We start from the raw sequence: 17,757 nt of genomic DNA, 5'->3' as shown, positions 1-17,757 counted from the left end.
TCGCTTCCCCGCTCAGGTCCGTTGGAGTTCACCTTCTTCTTCCTGGTGCATGTAAGTGCATTGTCCGTGTATAATGCGCTGTGTGGGGAGTCACTAAGATCATGTGCCCGATATCCTGCATCTGTCGCTTCCCCGCTCAGGTCCCCGGAGTTCACCTTCTTCTTCCTGGTGCATGTAAGTGCATTGTCCGTGTATAATGCGCTGTGCGGGGAGTCACTAAGATCGTGTGCCCGATATCCTGCATGTGTCGCTTCCCCGCTCAGGTCCCCGGAGTTCACCTTCTTCTTCCTGGTGCTTGTAAGTGCATTGTCCGTGTATAATGCGCTGTGTGGGGAGTCACTAAGATCATGTGCCCGATATCCTGCATCTGTCGCTTCCCCGCTCAGGTCCCCGGAGTTCACCTTCTTCTTCCTGGTGCATGTAAGTGTATTGTCCGTGTATAATGCGCTGTGCGGGGAGTCACTAAGATCGTGTGCCCGATATCCTGCATGTGTCGCTTCCCCGCTCAGGTCCCCGGAGTTCACCTTCTTCTTCCTGGTGCTTGTAAGTGCATTGTCCGTGTATAATGCGCTGTGTGGGGAGTCACTAAGATCCTGCGTCCGATATCCTGCATGTGTCACTTCCCCGCTCAGGTCCCCGGAGTTCACCTTCTTCTTCCTGGTTCATGTAAGTGCATTGTCTTGCGACACAATTTGAAAGTTAAATCCCGCGCTAAGTCCAAATCAATAGGACCGTCTGACGGCAAGCCTCCCAAATCTCAGCACAGACACCTGTTTAATACCTGTCACAGCCGTGTAATCCCCGAAAAAGTTGCAAAGTCCAACGAAAGTGCAGCGCGCCGCTCTTTAGTAAATGAGCCCCTATGTGTGTTGCCACTTTGCCAAGGCAAAACATTTGTTGCTAGATCCCCATTGCAAATGTTTATATCTGAAGGGGGAGAAGCTCCCTCCCCAAATAAGCTTGAATTCAAATTCAATAGCAATGTGCGAATGCAGCCTCACTTATTGCGAGTAAATCACAGGAGTCCTTGAACATCCAGAACAGGGGAAGATCTGTCCATTATTCCTTATACCGGTGCAGTTTCAAAACCTGCTTATGGCTCACAATAACTGATGTGAAAAACTGGTCCTCAATCACTCTAATTCCCCATTCACATGTTGCGATGACATTATATTGAGGCAGTGTTTGCTCGCATTTATGTAAACATGATGTAAAATTCTAAGTTAACATCATGTAAACGCAACGCGTGAACACAGTTTTCCGTAGGATAATAACTGGAACATAACAATTTAGTCTTTCTGGAGTTCGCTCCACAAATGCCTGAAGGGATTATTCGGAATTAAGACCATTGTGATTCAGTTTAGCCTAAATTTAGGGCAGAACATAAAAGAAGGCAAATACTTGGCATTGCTTTGATACTTAGTCATAAGAGAAACAAATACAAAACTTCACCAAAATCCTTCCCACGCCTGAACTATAGAACCTCACGCCCATATTCACATTACTAGCCCATACCACGAGTACGTCCCACTGTATACCGTGCCCATTAACCCTCACATCAAAAAATAAAGTTTTCACATATTAGTAACTTTATAGTTCAGGCCGTTCCTAGTCCTTGTTTTGAGACAATTGCCCAGGAATTTTCACCAGATTAATGATTGTTACCTAAATGTCCCTAAACAAGGTCCTGTGCATGGTGTGATGCATTCAGTGGTACCTACGTGGCCGCTGCTGATGGAGCTGTCACCCTCAGTCATAGCCCTGGCATGGTGGCCCCGTCACTGACCGGGCAGCTAAGTCTCATATACCTTCTCCAAACCCTTGGAATCAGCAGAGCCAATAGGAAAGCAGCCAAAATAGAAGCCAAGCCAACATCTATTATTACATTCAATTAAATACTGGCCCCCGGGGATCATGTCATACAAGAATACCAAAGTAATGACAAAAAAAATGGGAAATTGTAGAACTTCTAGTCCTAAATTGGCTGAAGATTTTGTTGCATTCCTACATTGCTTTCCTTGTGGTGTTAGTTTACAATATCACACAGTTAAAGGGGTGATAATCCCTGTTAGGACACATGGGTATCATAAGGAAATCCCCGATTTCAGATCCATTATTTATCCCATATCCATGTAGGACGATGCATTACTATTGTCCATACATGGTAATAGGTACCATGCAATACCACATATTTCCTGTAGTGGCCACTGCAGAAATAATCTGTAGCCCCTTGAGACCTGCCCTGACAATCAATTCAATGATTAAAGGGAACCTGTCACCAGGTACCTAATTTTCACTAAAGACAGGTTGTAAAATCACAGCTGCAGTGCACATCTGCCTCTTCTAAGCATTTGCATTACAATATAATTGTGTGTTATAACTTACCTTGACAAAATCCTGGGGTAGTCACAGGGGTTGGGCTTTGGTTTGGATGCATCTCAAAAACAACATGTGACTTGTCTGTGCTGCAGACTCCTCAGCTCTCAACCCCCACCTTTGTGCTCCTGTACAGCTCCTCCCTCTCCCACTGATGGCATCTCACCAGGCTGTGAGCTCTGTGAAGGAGCAGGAGGGAGGAGCTGTACAGGAGCACAAAGGTGGCGGCTAAGATCTAAGGAGTCTGCAGCACAGACAAGTCGCATGTTGTGCATCCAAACCAAAGCCCAACCCCTGTGACTACCCCAGGATTTTGTCAGGGTGCAAGGTAAGTTATAACACACAATTATATTGTAATGTAAATGCTTAGGAAAAGCAGAAAGGAAGATGTGCACTGCAGGTGTGAAAATGAGGTCCCTGGTGACAGGTTCCCTTTAAAGAAGCTTTGTCCTACAATATATTATCTGGTTATCAAAGTTCATACTTTTTCTGGCTTCTCTTAGCTGTTACTGTTGACTTTTTGTTTCAGATTCCTTCCTCGTCCGATTATTGACTACACTCCTGTCTTGCCCTTTGACAAAATTTGCTCCAATGCTTGTAAGCTATTTTCCGGGATACTCCCTCATTTTTCAGTGGCCTTTCCTGGGCTGAAATAAGGAGGGGGCTTGTAAATCCTTGTCCGAAAACAGACAGCCCTATCCAATTTTGGGGTAAGAGTCACATATAGGATTTTAAAAAGTACCTCATCTGATAAAACCGTGATAACCCTACGTCTGCAGCCTAATCATTGCGGTAGTAGCTGATTTTACATATCGAGTTGATTTCAGGGTTTGTGACCATTTACACTTTGGAGCAAGTATTTCCATTATTATCTCCACTCATTTTATTAACAATTGCTTTATGCAAATATCACTAAAATTATCTCACTGGGATCCTCATACATTAAAAGAACTGAGAGGCTTATGTTTCCATACAAAAATATTCATCCCGTTCCTCCACATTGAAGTGGTTTCGGTGCATAAACATAATTGAGGATACTTTTAAGGTCTGCAGGGTTCTTATAACTGTGGATACTATTCAGGTCTGCAGGGTTCTTATAACTGTGGATACTATTAAGAACTGCAGGGTTCTTATAACTGTGGATACTATTAAGGTCTGCAGGGTTCTTATAACTGTGGATACTATTCAGGTCTGCAGGGTTCTTATAACTGTGGATACTATTCAGGTCTGCAGGGGTCTTATAACTGTGGATACTTTTAAGGTCTGCAGGGTTCTTATAACTGTGGATACTATTCAGGTCTGCAGGGTTCTTATAATTGTGGATACTATTCAGGTCTGCAGGGTTCTTATAACTGTGGATACTATTCAGGTATGCAGGGTTCTTATAACTGTGGATACTATTCAGGTCTGCAGGGTTCTTATAACTGTGGATACTATTCAGGTCTGCAGGGTTCTTATAACTGTGGATACTATTAAGGTCTGCAGGGTTCTTATAACTGTGGATACTATTAAGGTCTGCAGTGGTCTTATAACTGTGGATACTATTAAGGTCTGCAGGGTTCTTATAACTGTGGATACTATTCAGGTCTGCAGGGTTCTTATAACTGTGGATACTATTCAGGTCTGCAGGGTTCTTATAATTGTGGATACTATTAAGGTCTGCAGGGTTCTTATAACTGTGGATACTATTGAGGTGTGCAGGGTTCTTATAACTGTGGATACTATTAAGGTCTGCAGGGTTCTTATAACTGTGGATACTATTGAGGTGTGCAGGGTTCTTATAACTGTGGATACTATTAAGGTCTGCAGGGGTCTTATAACTGTGGATACTATTCAGGTCTGCAGGGTTCTTATAACTTTGGATACTATTCAGGTCTGCAGGGTTCTTATAATTGTGGATACTATTCAGGTCTGCAGGGTTCTTATAACTGTGGATACTATTCAGGTCTGCAGGGTTCTTATAACTGCGGATACTATTCAGGTCTGCAGGGTTCTTATAACTGTGAATACTATTCAGGTCTGCAGGGTTCTTATAACTCTGGATACTATTCAGGTCTGCAGGGTTCTTATAACTCTGGATACTATTAAGGTCTGCAGGGGTCTTATAACTGGATACTATTCAGGTCTGCAGGGTTCTTATAACTGTGGATACTATTAAGGTCTGCAGGGTTCTTATAACTGTGGATACTATTAAGGTCTGCAGGGTTCTTATAACTGTGGATACTATTCAGGTCTGCAGGGTTCTTATAACTGTGGATACTATTCAGGTCTGCAGGGTTCGTATAACTGTGGATACTATTCAGGTCTGCAGGGTTCTTATAACTGTGGATACTATTCAGGTCTGCAGGGTTCTTATAACTGTGGATACTATTCAGGTCTGCAGGGTTCTTATAACTGTGGATACTATTCAGGTCTGCAGGGTTCTTATAATTGTGGATACTATTCAGGTCTGCAGGGTTCTTATAACTGTGGATACTATTCAGGTCTGCAGGGTTCTTATAACTGCGGATACTATTCAGGTCTGCAGGGTTCTTATAACTGTGAATACTATTCAGGTCTGCAGGGTTCTTATAACTCTGGATACTATTCAGGTCTGCAGGGTTCTTATAACTCTGGATACTATTAAGGTCTGCAGGGGTCTTATAACTGGATACTATTCAGGTCTGCAGGGTTCTTATAACTGTGGATACTATTAAGGTCTGCAGGGTTCTTATAACTGTGGATACTATTAAGGTCTGCAGGGTTCTTATAACTGTGGATACTATTCAGGTCTGCAGGGTTCTTATAACTGTGGATACTATTCAGGTCTGCAGGGTTCGTATAACTGTGGATACTATTCAGGTCTGCAGGGTTCTTATAACTGTGGATACTATTCAGGTCTGCAGGGTTCTTATAACTGTGGATACTATTCCGGTCTGCAGGGTTCTTATAACTGTGGATACTATTCAGGTCTGCAGGGTTCTTATAACTGTGAATACTATTCAGGTCTGCAGGGTTCTTATAACTCTGGATACTATTCAGGTCTGCAGGGTTCTTATAACTCTGGATACTATTAAGGTCTGCAGGGGTCTTATGACTGGATACTATTCAGGTCTGCAGGGTTCTTATAACTGTGGATACTGTTAAGGTCTGCAGGGTTCTTATAACTGTGGATACTATTAAGGTCTGCAGGGTTCTTATAACTGTGGATACTATTCAGGTCTGCAGGGTTCTTATAACTGTGGATACTATTCAGGTCTGCAGGGTTCGTATAACTGTGGATACTATTCAGGTCTGCAGGGTTCTTATAACTTTGGATACTATTCAGGTCTGCAGGGTTCTTATAACTGTGGATACTATTCAGGTCTGCAGGGTTCTTATAACTGTGGATACTATTCAGGTCTGCAGGGTTCTTATAACTCTGGATACTATTAAGGTCTGCAGGGGTCTTATAACTGGATACTATTCAGGTCTGCAGGGTTCTTATAACTGTGGATACTGTTAAGGTCTGCAGGGTTCTTATAACTGTGGATACTATTAAGGTCTGCAGGGTTCTTATAACTGTGGATACTATTCAGGTCTGCAGGGTTCTTATAACTGTGGATACTATTCAGGTCTGCAGGGTTCTTATAACTGTGGATACTATTCAGGTCTGCAGGGTTCTTATAACTGTGGATACTATTCAGGTCTGCAGGGTTCTTATAACTGTGGATACTATTCAGGTCTGCAGGGTTCTTATAACTGTGGATACTATTCAGGTCTGCAGGGTTCTTATAACTGTGGATACTATTCAGGTCTGCAGGGTTCTTATAACTGTGGATACTATAAAGGTGTGCAGGGTTCGTATAACTGTGGATACTATTCAGGTCTGCAGGGTTCTTATAACTGTGGATACTATTCAGGTGTGCAGGGTTCTTATAACTGTGGATACTATTAAGGTCTGCAGGGTTCTTATAACTGTGGATACTATTCAGGTCTGCAGGGGTCTTATAACTATGGATACTATTCAGGTCTGCAGGGTTCTTATAACTGTGGATACTATTAAGGTCTGCAGGGTTCTTAAAACTGTGGATACTAATAAGGTCTGCAGGGTTCTTATAACTGTGGATACTATTCAGGTCTGCAGGGTTCTTATAACTGTGGATACTATTCAGGTCTGCAGGGTTCTTATAACTGTGGATACTATTCAGGTCTGCAGGGTTCTTATAACTGTGGATACTATTCAGGTCTGCAGGTTTCTTATAACTGTGGATACTATTCAGGTCTGCAGGATTCTTATAACTGTGGATACTATTCAGGTGTGCAGGGTTCTTATAACTGTGGATACTATTCAGGTCTGCAGGGTTCTTATAACTGTGGATACTATTCAGGTCTGCAGGATTCTTATAACTGTGGATACTATTCAGGTCTGCAGGGTTCTTATAATTGTGGATACTATTAAGGTCTGCAGGGTTCTGCTGTGTTCTTGGAATGGGTTATGAAGACAAGACATGAAAACCTAGGAGGACAGAACTGTAGATTTGTTTTGTCTGTGCTACACTCCGGATGTGGTCCCACCGCTCTATTCAACCATGTGTTGCTTGAACCCCCTGGTGGAACCTTCACCCATTTACAGGAATCTAATCTCTTCTTTAGGAAGACCCATCTGCATGTGGTCCTGGTGAGCACAGCAGCCAGCCAGTGGACCAAGAAGGGATCAGGTATGAGAATGGTTAGAAACAAGCCAAGGTCAGGGCAGGCATAGGACTAAGCAGGTGACATCCGGTGGTAGGACTAAGACAAGCTTACGGCTTTACAGAGAAGGTCAGAGATCAGCGAGTAGTCAGGGAGCAAGCCAGAAATCAAATACAAGAAGTCAAATAAAGGGATATTATACAGAAGATCACCTTTGCTTAGGCAATGGGGCATGCTGGGGTATTTAGCCGTAGGTGAAAGAGGATAGGCTCAGAAAACAAAAGTTGTTTCAACATACTGGATGCGAAGAAAGGAACGACAGTGAGCAGGAGTGCGGGGAACCAGCTCAGCGATCACCGGCTCAGCGATCACATCCACTGTAATATCCTGCCATTTCCTCCAGGCTGAACAATACTCACATAATTGTGCGCCTGACAATCAAACCTCCTGTTCTGAATATTATTTCTTCCTGCGATTTGGGAGAATTTGCCAATTTATTCAGAATTCTAATTAAGTTGTAATTGTCCAGGCCTGAGCCAGCTGGAGAGGCGATTGCAGTCTGGGTAATTGTCTATATTTGGTCTTTATGTGATGTGGACCCTGCGATGTGTACGTGACAAGCCACACACTTCACTGCTACCAGAACCCACCGGCTCTTTTCCTCGTATGATAAGATCATGTAATATTATTACACATTGTTGTTACAGATTCTGGAGCGATATGTAAAGTTATAAAAAAAAGAAAGAAAATGTAATTGGCCAAACTGTTGCAGTATTTGAAAGAAAACACTTCTGGCTTGTTCTCTTATTACATTCTTGTTTCTGGACCGTCGCTAGTCCCGATTATGAATCTGTGCTCTTCTACCTGACCTCAGCTTGTTCCTGAACATTTTCTGCTTGACCTCAGCTTTTTTTTCCTGACCATTCCCCGCCTGACCTCGGCCTGTTCCTTACCATTCCCCGCCTGACCTCGGCCTGTTCCTGACCATTCCCCGCCTGACCTCGGCCTGTTCCTGACCATTCCCCGCCTGACCTCGGCCTGTTCCTGACCATTCCCCGCCTGACCTCGGCCTGTTCCTGACCATTCCCTGCCTGACCTCCACTTGTTCCTAAACGTTAGTTTTCTGACCTTGGCTTGTTCCTGACCATTCCCCGCCTGACCTCGGCCTGTTCCTGACCATTCCCCGCCTGACCTCGGCCTGTTCCTGACCATTCCCCGCCTGACCTCGGCCTGTTCCTGACCATTCCCCGCCTGACCTCGGCCTGTTCCTGACCATTCCCCGCCTGACCTCGGCCTGTTCCTGACCATTCCCTGCCTGACCTCCACTTGTTCCTAAACGTTAGTTTTCTGACCTTGGCTTGTTCCTGACCATTCCCCGCCTGACCTCGGCTTGTTCCTGACCATTCCCCGCCTGACCTCGGCTTGTTCCTGACCATTCCCCGCCTGACCTCGGCTTGTTCCTGACCATTCCCCGCCTGACCTCGGCTTGTTCCTGACCATTCCCCGCCTGACCTCGGCTTGTTCCTGACCATTCCCCGCCTGACCTCGGCTTGTTCCTGACCATTCCCCGCCTGACCTCGGCTTGTTCCTGACCATTCCCCGCCTGACCTCGGCTTGTTCCTGACCATTCCCCGCCTGACCTCCGCTTGTTCCTGACCATTCCCCGCCTGACCTCCGCTTGTTCCTGACCATTCCCCGCCTGACCTCCGCTTGTTCCTGACCATTCCCCGCCTGACCTCCGCTTGTTCCTGACCCTTCCCCGCCTGACCTCCGCTTGTTCCTGACCATTCCCCGCCTGACCTCCGCTTGTTCCTGACCATTCCCTGCCTGACCTCCGCTTGTTCCTGACCATTCCCCGCCTGACCTCCGCTTGTTCCTGACCATTCCCCGCCTGACCTCCGCTTGTTCCTGACCATTCCCCGCCTGACCTCCGCTTGTCCCTGACCATTATCTGCCTGACCTCGGCTTGTTCCTGACCATTATCTGCCTGACCTCGGCTTGTTCCTGACCATTCCCCGCCTGACTTCGGCTTGTTCCTGACCATTATCTGCCTGACCTCGGCTTGTTCCTGACCATTCCCCGCCTGACCTCGGCCTGTTCCTGACCATTCCCCGCCTGACCTCCGCTTGTTCCTGACCATTCCCCGCCTGACCTCGGCTTGTTCCTGACCATTCCCCGCCTGACCTCGGCTTGTTCCTGACCATTCCCTGCCTGACCTCGGCTTGTTCCTGACCATTCCCTGCCTGACCTCGGCTTGTTCTAAACATTAGTTGTCTGACCTCGGCTTGTTCCTGAACATTGTCTGCCTGACCTCGGATTGTTCCTGACAATTCTCTGCCTGACCTCGGCTTGTTCCCCAACATTCATGCCTGACCCCCAGATACTTTTCACTAGCGTCTCTTGATCCATTCTGTCAGCTGTCACAGCAGTCTCTTACAGTAGATCCATGTGTTGGGGCTAAAGTATGAAAACCCACGGGGTCACTTAGAAAATGTCATTGGAGTAGTTCTAAGCCACAAAGGTTAAGTGACATAGCTAAAGACTGTTACAAGCACTATGTGGTTGGTAGACTTTGACCATATGGGACCCTCAGTGTCCCTTGGAAAGGAGAATCTGCAGCAGTAACTCCCCTGTATGACCTTCATCATTTTATATGGGCAACATCTCAGTGCACCCAAGACGATCGCAGGACCTGCACCACTGATCCATTCAGTTAAACAAGGCGAGCAGCAAGGGACTGGGACCCTTCATTTTCCGGATCAGAAGGAGAACCAAAGGTTGGTCCCTCCCTGCTAACCACAGCGCCAACTCTGCACCAGTAACCAAAAATGATTACTCATTGACGGTTTCATCATCAGATATTTTTGTCTAGGTCTTTATTTTTATTCTTGAGCCTCTCGTCCACAAATGCAGGAAGTTTGCTGTCCCCAAGCGGTCCCTGCACTACACAGCCTTGTACACACCAGGAAGAATATCTGAAGAAGAACATGATTCATATCGCTCCCAATCGCGTGAAGGGAAATGAGTCGTACTCACCTGGCGGGGTCAGTAACCATCATCCTCAGGTCGGCCGCTGACTAGAGCGCATCTAGTGCCCTGTGACACGGGCGCCCGGCTGCCAGCTCACACTTCCTCATGACACTGGTGACACAAGAGACGGCAGAAGGGAAGTGTCAGCCATTGACAAGAGGAGTATGAGAACCATATAATGGGTGTAATGACTCACTGCCCAATTATCCAGTGGGGACACCAGGTATAGCCACATTCATAGGCTGTGGAGGAGGTTGCAAGGTGTCCAACATAGGACTCCTAGTTTAGTAGCAGTGGGGATAATACACACAGTGATGTCACAGTACAGGGATCATACACACAGCGATGTCACAGTACAGAGATAATACACACAGTGATGTCACAGTACAGAGATAATACACACAGTGATGTCACAGTACAGGGATAATACACACAGCGATGTCACAGTACAGGGATAATACACACAGTGATGTCACAGTACAGGGATAATGCACACAGTGATGTCACAGTACATGGATAATACACACAGTGATGTCACAGTACAGAGATCATACACACAGTGATGTCACAGTACAGGGATAATACACACAGTGATGTCACAGTACAGGGATAATACACACAGTGATGTCACAGTACATGGATAATACATACAGTGATGTCACAGTACAGGGATCATACACACAGCGATGTCACAGTACAGGGATCATACACACAGCGATGTCACAGTACAGGGATCATACACACAGCGATGTCACAGTACAGGGATCATACACACAGCGATGTCACAGTACAGGGATCATACACACAGCGATGTCACAGTACAGGGATAATACACACAGTGATGTCACAGTACAGAGATAATACACACAGTGATGTCACAGTACATGGATAATACACACAGTGATGTCACAGTACAGGGATAATACATACAGTGATGTCACAGTACAGGGATCATACACACAGCGATGTCACAGTACAGGGATAATACACACAGTGATGTCACAGTACAGAGATAATACACACAGTGATGTCACAGTACAGGGATAATACACACAGCGATGTCACAGTACAGAGATAATACACACAGTGATGTCACAGTACAGAGATAATACACACAGTGATGTCACAGTACAGGAATAATACACACAGTGATATCACAGTACAGGGATAATACACACAGTGATGTACAGTGATACACACAGTGATGTCACAGTACGGGGAGGATACACACAGTGATGTCACAGTACGGGGATGATACACACAGTGATGTCACAGTACAGAGATAATACACACAGTGATGTCACAGTACGGGGATGATACACACAGTGATGTCACAATACGGGGATAATACACAGTGACGTGACCGTAAAAGGATAATACACACAGTGATGTCACAGTATGGGGATGATACACACAGTGATGTCACAGTACGGGGATGATACACACAGTGATGTCACAGTACAGAGATAATACACACAGTGATGTCACAGTACAGGGATAATACACACAGTGATGTCACAGTACAGGGATCATACACACAGTGATGTCACAGTACAGGGATAATACACACAGTGATGTCACAGTACAGAGATAATACACACAGTGATAATACACACAGTGATGTCACAGTACAGGGATAATACACACAGTGATGTCACAGTACAGGGATAATACACACAGCGACGTCACAGTACAGGGATAATACACACAGCGATGTCACAGCACAGGGATAATACACACAGTGATGTCACAGTACAGTGATAATACACACAGTGATGTTACAGTACAGTGATAATACACACAGTGATGTTACAGTACAGAGATAATACACACAGTGATGTCACAGTACAGGGATAATACACACAGTGATGTCACAGTACAGAGATAATACACACAGTAATGTCACAGTACAGGGATAATACACACAGCGATGTCACAGTACAGAGATAATACACACAGTAATGTCACAGTACAGGGATAATACACACAGTAATGTCACAGTACAGGGGATAATACACACAGTGATGTCACAGTACAGGGATAATATACACAGCGATGTCACAGTACAGAGATAATACACACAGTGATGTCACAGTACAGAGATAATACACACAGCGATGTCACAGTACGGGGATAATACACACAGTGATGTCACAGTACAGGAATAATACACACAGTGATGTCACAGTACAGGGATAATACACACAGCGATGTCACAGTACAGGGATAATACACACAGTGATGTCACAGTACAGAGATAATACACACAGTGATGTCACAGTACAGAGATAATACACACAGTAATGTCACAGTACAGGGGATAATACACACAGTGATGTCACAGTACAGGGATAATACACACAGTGATGTCACAGTACAGAGATAATACACACAGTGATGTCACACAAAGCAGGATAATGAACATGTGAATTCACATCGTACAGTACAGTACAGTATAGTGGACAAAGTGATTTCATTATAATCTGTATGTGGCACCGTCCTATGCACACAGCAGTAATGCCACAGGACAAGAACCTAGTTAGGACAATGGCCGCAGAGAATCTCGGGTCTCCATTCACTGTTTGCTGAAAGGTTGTATAGTTTGGACAAATCCCTTTTTCCTAAGAGTCTCTCCAGTCTAAACAAATCCCATGTCACCCCGGGCACCGTCCCTTTAATATTCCCCAATAAAATAAAGAAAAAAGAAGCATCGCAATAGTCGCCCCATCGGCCCCAGACTATACATGTTATACATAAAAACAACACAAGATAGGAAGTTCATTTATAATGAAAATAAATAAATATATATATGTATATCACAAAAAACATTTTTGCACCTTTTGTAAATTTGACCTCAAATAAACTAGAAATTAAAAAAAAGTTCTTAAAAGTTATAAAGTTTTAACCAGTTTGAAAAAAATGCTGTAAAAATTTTTAAGGTGGCAAGCAGAAAAAAAAAAGGGATTGCAAGAATGCAAAAAATTGCTAAAAATGGCCTGATCATTAAAACCTTTCATTAAGGGGTTAAAAGAGTGGGGGGTGAGGAAGAATTCCCATCAGGGACTCTATATACTGGGGGTTATGCAATTGCTCCCACATACACCACGTGAGCCTCCAGCAGTCAGGGCGGAGTCAGGCCCTATCGGCGTCACGTGACCCCTCCTCCTGCACTTCCGCCCGTACAGCTAATAACCTTCAAACTGTGACTAGCAAGGAAAACCAATCACAGGCCTTTTCTCATTCACCAACGGGGAACCTACAGATGAGATCCGCACTGTGATTGGCTTATGTCAGCTAGGGGCGCTCATTGGCTGTAAGTGGGGAAGTGCATTGTTTCCATCATCCCGGTGTGTGAATTGGGTGGTGGAGAGTCAGGCGGAGATTAGATAGGGCTCAAGGATAATTCCGAGCATTGGACGGTCTCGGTTAAAGCGAAAGTTAGTGAAGCGCAGCTGTTGCCCTCATTAAAGATGGCGGCCGAGGATGCTCAGTGAGGGAGGCAGAGGTGAGTTTCTCATGTTCTTCTATGGTATTTGGCAGCTTATGTATAAGTGATGGCGCTCTTATAGGCCGGTGTTGGGCTCTGCAGACTGCTGTGGTGTAAGTTACCACTAGTAAGGATGAGGCCTGTAAGTGTATGTGATGTAATCTCCCACATGTGACTGTACAGGGGGCTTTGCACTGACGCCAGGACTGAGGAGTTACATAATTTTCTCATATACTCCTTATGTAGAGCAGTTGTGATAAAAAGTAACCTCAGTGTCCTGCCAACGTAACTATAAGCCACATACTAGAGCCCAGACCCCGCTCCTTAGGGCGCATTCACACGATGCGTTGCGTCACGTTTTTTGATGCGTTTTTGACGCATTCCAAAGGCTTCAGCCTTGATCACATGTTGAAGTAACATTGCGTTATTGCAAATGCAATGGAAATGCAATGTTACTTCAACATGTGATCAAGGCTGAAGCCTTTGGAATGCGTCAAAAACGCATCAGAAAACGCAACGCATCATGTGAACGCGCCCTCGCATACATGGAGGCTTTCCTACACCCCCACTGACCATTCTGGAGATGTACAAAGTTTGTTGATGGGGCGGCAGGTTGAGCAGAGGTCCGGCTGCTCCAATCATTACTATTGGGGCATCAGAAGGCTCTGACACTTACATAATATTCATTAGATCCATAAGATACATCCCCCTGCTGATCCATAGATCAGTAATAACGGGACCCCCCTTCTATAAATCAGTGGGGGTCTCAGCAGTTAACTCCTTTCTTTTCGGGGATAGGAAATAACTTCTAAACTTAGTACAACCCCTGTGATGGACCTGGCACAGTAGAAGTGTCCATATCCAGTCCGGAGCTTTGGACCTGCCTATATGATCTTCTCATGACCCCATAGAAGACATTGACAAATATTATACATCTATTTTTAAAGTGTTTTCTGGTAAAGAGAATCCTTCCTTGTCTGGGATCTCGGTGATCGGTGCAGATTTAACAATGTTTTTTTTCTCTCTTCAAACCAGAGTTAACCTGAAGAGTAAGACATTACCAACTTGGGGAAGATATACAGGTAAGAAATGTATAGTAGGCAGTCCCCTAAAGTAAACCACACCAACCCCCCTCCCCCGAACCTATATATTTTTGGATTCTTCATTCGTGTTGCAACCTAGACATGTGCTAGTACAGAAGGAGAAACTATTTGGGGTGGGGGTGGGGGGTTGTTTTAAGAACACCTGATTACAGACGGACCCCTCTGCCCACTGTGACCTCTGGGTGTTACTTTAGTTCCAGGCTGCGATGATCACCTGTAAGGTGTCTGCAATGAAGCTGCATGTTAATTCTTGTTCCCTTATTCCGAAATTTTTAATTGTCACAGGGACCAAAAAATATTTTGTCTGGTGTTACCGACTAACTATACCTGTTCTGACTTGCATACAAATTCAACTTGCAAAACAAACCTATTGAGCCTACCTTGTATGTAACCCGGGGTCTGCCTGTATTTAACAATATACACCTAATACAGAGAGAGACTGTTAGGCCTCCATTATATGGCATAAGAATGTGCTATGCTGTACAGAGGCATCTAGTGCTAAACGGGGGAACAGTATCATGATATATTTATTCATAAATAGGTGATCAATATCACGTGGGCCGAATTCAACACAGAGTGTGAATCTGGGAACCCAATTCCATTCCCTGTATAGTGGCCTGTTATGTTATAGGAAGCAGAGATGTACTGATGCAGCTCAGCCTCTATACAGACAATGGAGCTGGACTTCAGCTTTCCTAAGCCCCATGACTTGATGCCTGTTGATGACTTACCGTATATACTGTAGTATAAGCTGAGTTTTTCAGCACAAAAAATATGCTGAAAAAACCCTAACTTATACTCGAGTCAAGAAAAAAAACAAACAAACCCCAAATTGTACTCTCCTTCTGACGTCCTCTCCTATATATTGATGTATCGGCACACACTATGATGTCAGCGAGCGGCTGACGTCAGGATACAAAGAGCCGATGCCGGAGCATCAATGTGTAGAAGAGGACCTGCCGGGGGGTCGGGCCGGGGGGTTTTTTGTGTTAAAATTAGGGGTCCTGACGTATACTCGAGTATATACAGAATTTTGTTAATGGGGGATAAATGTCATATATCCTAAAAACATTCATCCTTCTGAATGATGGCGTTGCAGTTCTATGTTATACATCTTCTGTCCTGCTTTGGCTACTAGGGGCGTCTGTTTGGGAGAAAGTGGGGTTCTCCTACTAGAAGGGAGACTCTCTGCCCAGAATGATGGGTGAGGGAGCATCTGACAATGTCCTCTCCTCGTCGTCCAACACTTAATGGTCTTTCAAGTTCTTACAAATCTCCGGATATTTCTGGCTTGTGCCTTGTATATGTATAATAAATGTATATAAACCTGCAACGCAGCGCAGTAAAAACTTCACATAAACCATTTCCTGCTCCGTGACTCTGACTGGTTCTTCTAGCACGTGATTCCGCCTTGTATAAGTTGACGTCTTGACTTTTGCTCTGACCTCTGATCTTCTAGGATGTGGAGCGAGGTGGTCCTGGTGCTACAGGGGGCCTCCCGGGTGGCGCAGGCGGTGGTGAAGATGGGCTGTGAAGAGCTCCGCATGGCCACTGCTACCTCCACATTGGGAAGTGGTGTTAGGTCCATGCAGTCCACTGCTGAGCGCTGTGTCAGCACCATGTTCACAAATATGCAGGTAAGTGTATTGTGGAGCTGAGCAGTGTCACGTTTCCCAACAATTCACATGTGACTGCCATTACTGAGCAGCGAGATTCTTGTGACTTCTCCTTGTGACACTTCTGTAGTTCTGCTGTTTGCACATCTTTTCCTCTCCTGCCTTGGGCGCTTGTAAATCCTTGAAGAGCAGTTGGTAAACTTTCAGACCAGGTGATAAGATGAATGGCTGCATTGTAATAACTGCACGGCCTTCTGCCGCCCTACACAGAGGACACCACTAAGAGGATTACCGTATTGTTCAGACTATAAGGCGCACTAAAAATCCTTTGATTTTCTCAGAAATCAAAGGTGCGCCTTATATATGAACTGTACTTACAGACAACAGCTGCCTTGTACTGTGCACAGGTCTGCCACCTGCTGGTCATTCATCCTTATAATCAGGTGCGCCTTATAGTCCAGTGCACCTTATATATGATCCGTACTTACAGACAACAGCTGCCTTGTACTGTGCACAGGTCTGCCACCTGCTGATCGTTCATCCTTATAATCAGGTGCCCCTTATAGTCCAGTGCGCCTTATATATGAACTGACTTACAGACAACAGCTGCCTTGTACTGTGCACAGGTCTGCCACCTGCTGGTCATTCATCCTTATAATGAGGTGTGCCTTGTATATGAACCTAGACGTTTTAGCAGGCATTTATTGATGGTGGTGCACCTTATACTCTGGTGCGCTTTATAGTGCGAAAAATACTGTAGCTATCAACTATTACTTTAGTTTGTGCATCTATTGTAGAGAGGATTTACTGTTGAATTATTTTTTTAGGTTGTGTTTTTAGTAACTTTTTTTAAATTTTGTTTATTTCATCAATTTTGTTTTCCTTATATAAAATTTTGGTTCAGGTCAATAAGACTGACACCAGAGAGCGGCCGCCACCTTCCGATTTCAACGCCGATTCTTGGAGTGTGATGTCGGAGCTGCCCCCAGCTGAGGAGGTGCCACCTCTTCGGACAAATTCTGGAGAATGGCAGAAGAAGAGCCCAAGTGTGACTGGCATGGGGCAAGTCAGAAGCTACAGCACCATTAGAGGGTTAACAGCTGATGAGATTCAGAGAGCGAGGGAGGCTAAACTGCAAGGAGGAGCAGAGGATCATGGGAGACCTAAGCGACAGAAGGTGGGGGACTATTAATAAATATAAGTTGCCAAAATGTGTTAGTTATCTCAAGGGCTTCACTTGTACGATTTCATTGGGGGGGGTCCTGTTCTTACTAATGGATGGAGTATCAGGGTGAGCATGCGTACTGTTGTTCCTTTCAATAGTATGGGCGCATTGGAATTGCTGAACACAGCGCTCGGGTATCTTTTAAAGCAAGATATCCAGCTGATGTGCTCAGTAATTTTCAGCTAATAATGACATTGTGGACTAAGCTAAAGACTACAAATCTATTCACAAAAAAGGTCAAGTAGAGACCTCACTGAAACCCATTCG

The 17,757-nt window shown here is 44.9% G+C and overlaps 2 protein-coding genes across 4 annotated transcripts in view; one reads left to right on the top strand and one right to left on the bottom strand.

The window, feature by feature from the left end:
* LOC140076862 (inositol-trisphosphate 3-kinase C-like) overlaps positions 1-10,179 on the bottom strand; it is a 54,741-nt gene extending 44,562 nt beyond the window's left edge. Inside the window, exon 1 of the mRNA XM_072123619.1 lies at positions 10,066-10,179. The gene's annotated coding sequence lies outside the window, so the exon portion shown is untranslated. The remainder of the gene's footprint in view (positions 1-10,065) is intronic.
* The window catches only part of LOC140076864 (atypical kinase COQ8B, mitochondrial-like), a 47,435-nt gene that overhangs the window by 7,221 nt on the left and 22,457 nt on the right, over positions 1-17,757 (top strand). The window contains exons 1-4 of one of the 3 annotated variants that reach the window (XM_072123620.1): positions 13,244-13,564; positions 14,582-14,628; positions 16,109-16,286; positions 17,170-17,442. In XM_072123620.1, coding sequence (XP_071979721.1) covers positions 16,110-16,286; positions 17,170-17,442 — 450 coding nt within the window. In that variant the 5' untranslated portion in view covers positions 13,244-13,564; positions 14,582-14,628; position 16,109. Of the gene's footprint in view, positions 1-13,243; positions 13,565-13,667; positions 13,689-14,581; positions 14,629-16,108; positions 16,287-17,169; positions 17,443-17,757 lie in introns of those variants that run through there. The other 2 variants (XM_072123622.1, XM_072123621.1) reach the window with 2 other exon arrangements.

Source organism: Engystomops pustulosus, chromosome 9, assembly GCF_040894005.1.
Source record: "Engystomops pustulosus chromosome 9, aEngPut4.maternal, whole genome shotgun sequence".
Classification (NCBI taxonomy): Eukaryota; Metazoa; Chordata; class Amphibia; order Anura; family Leptodactylidae; genus Engystomops; species Engystomops pustulosus.
Note: the sequence above shows the minus strand (reverse complement) of the source record. Positions and strands in the feature narration are given on the sequence as shown.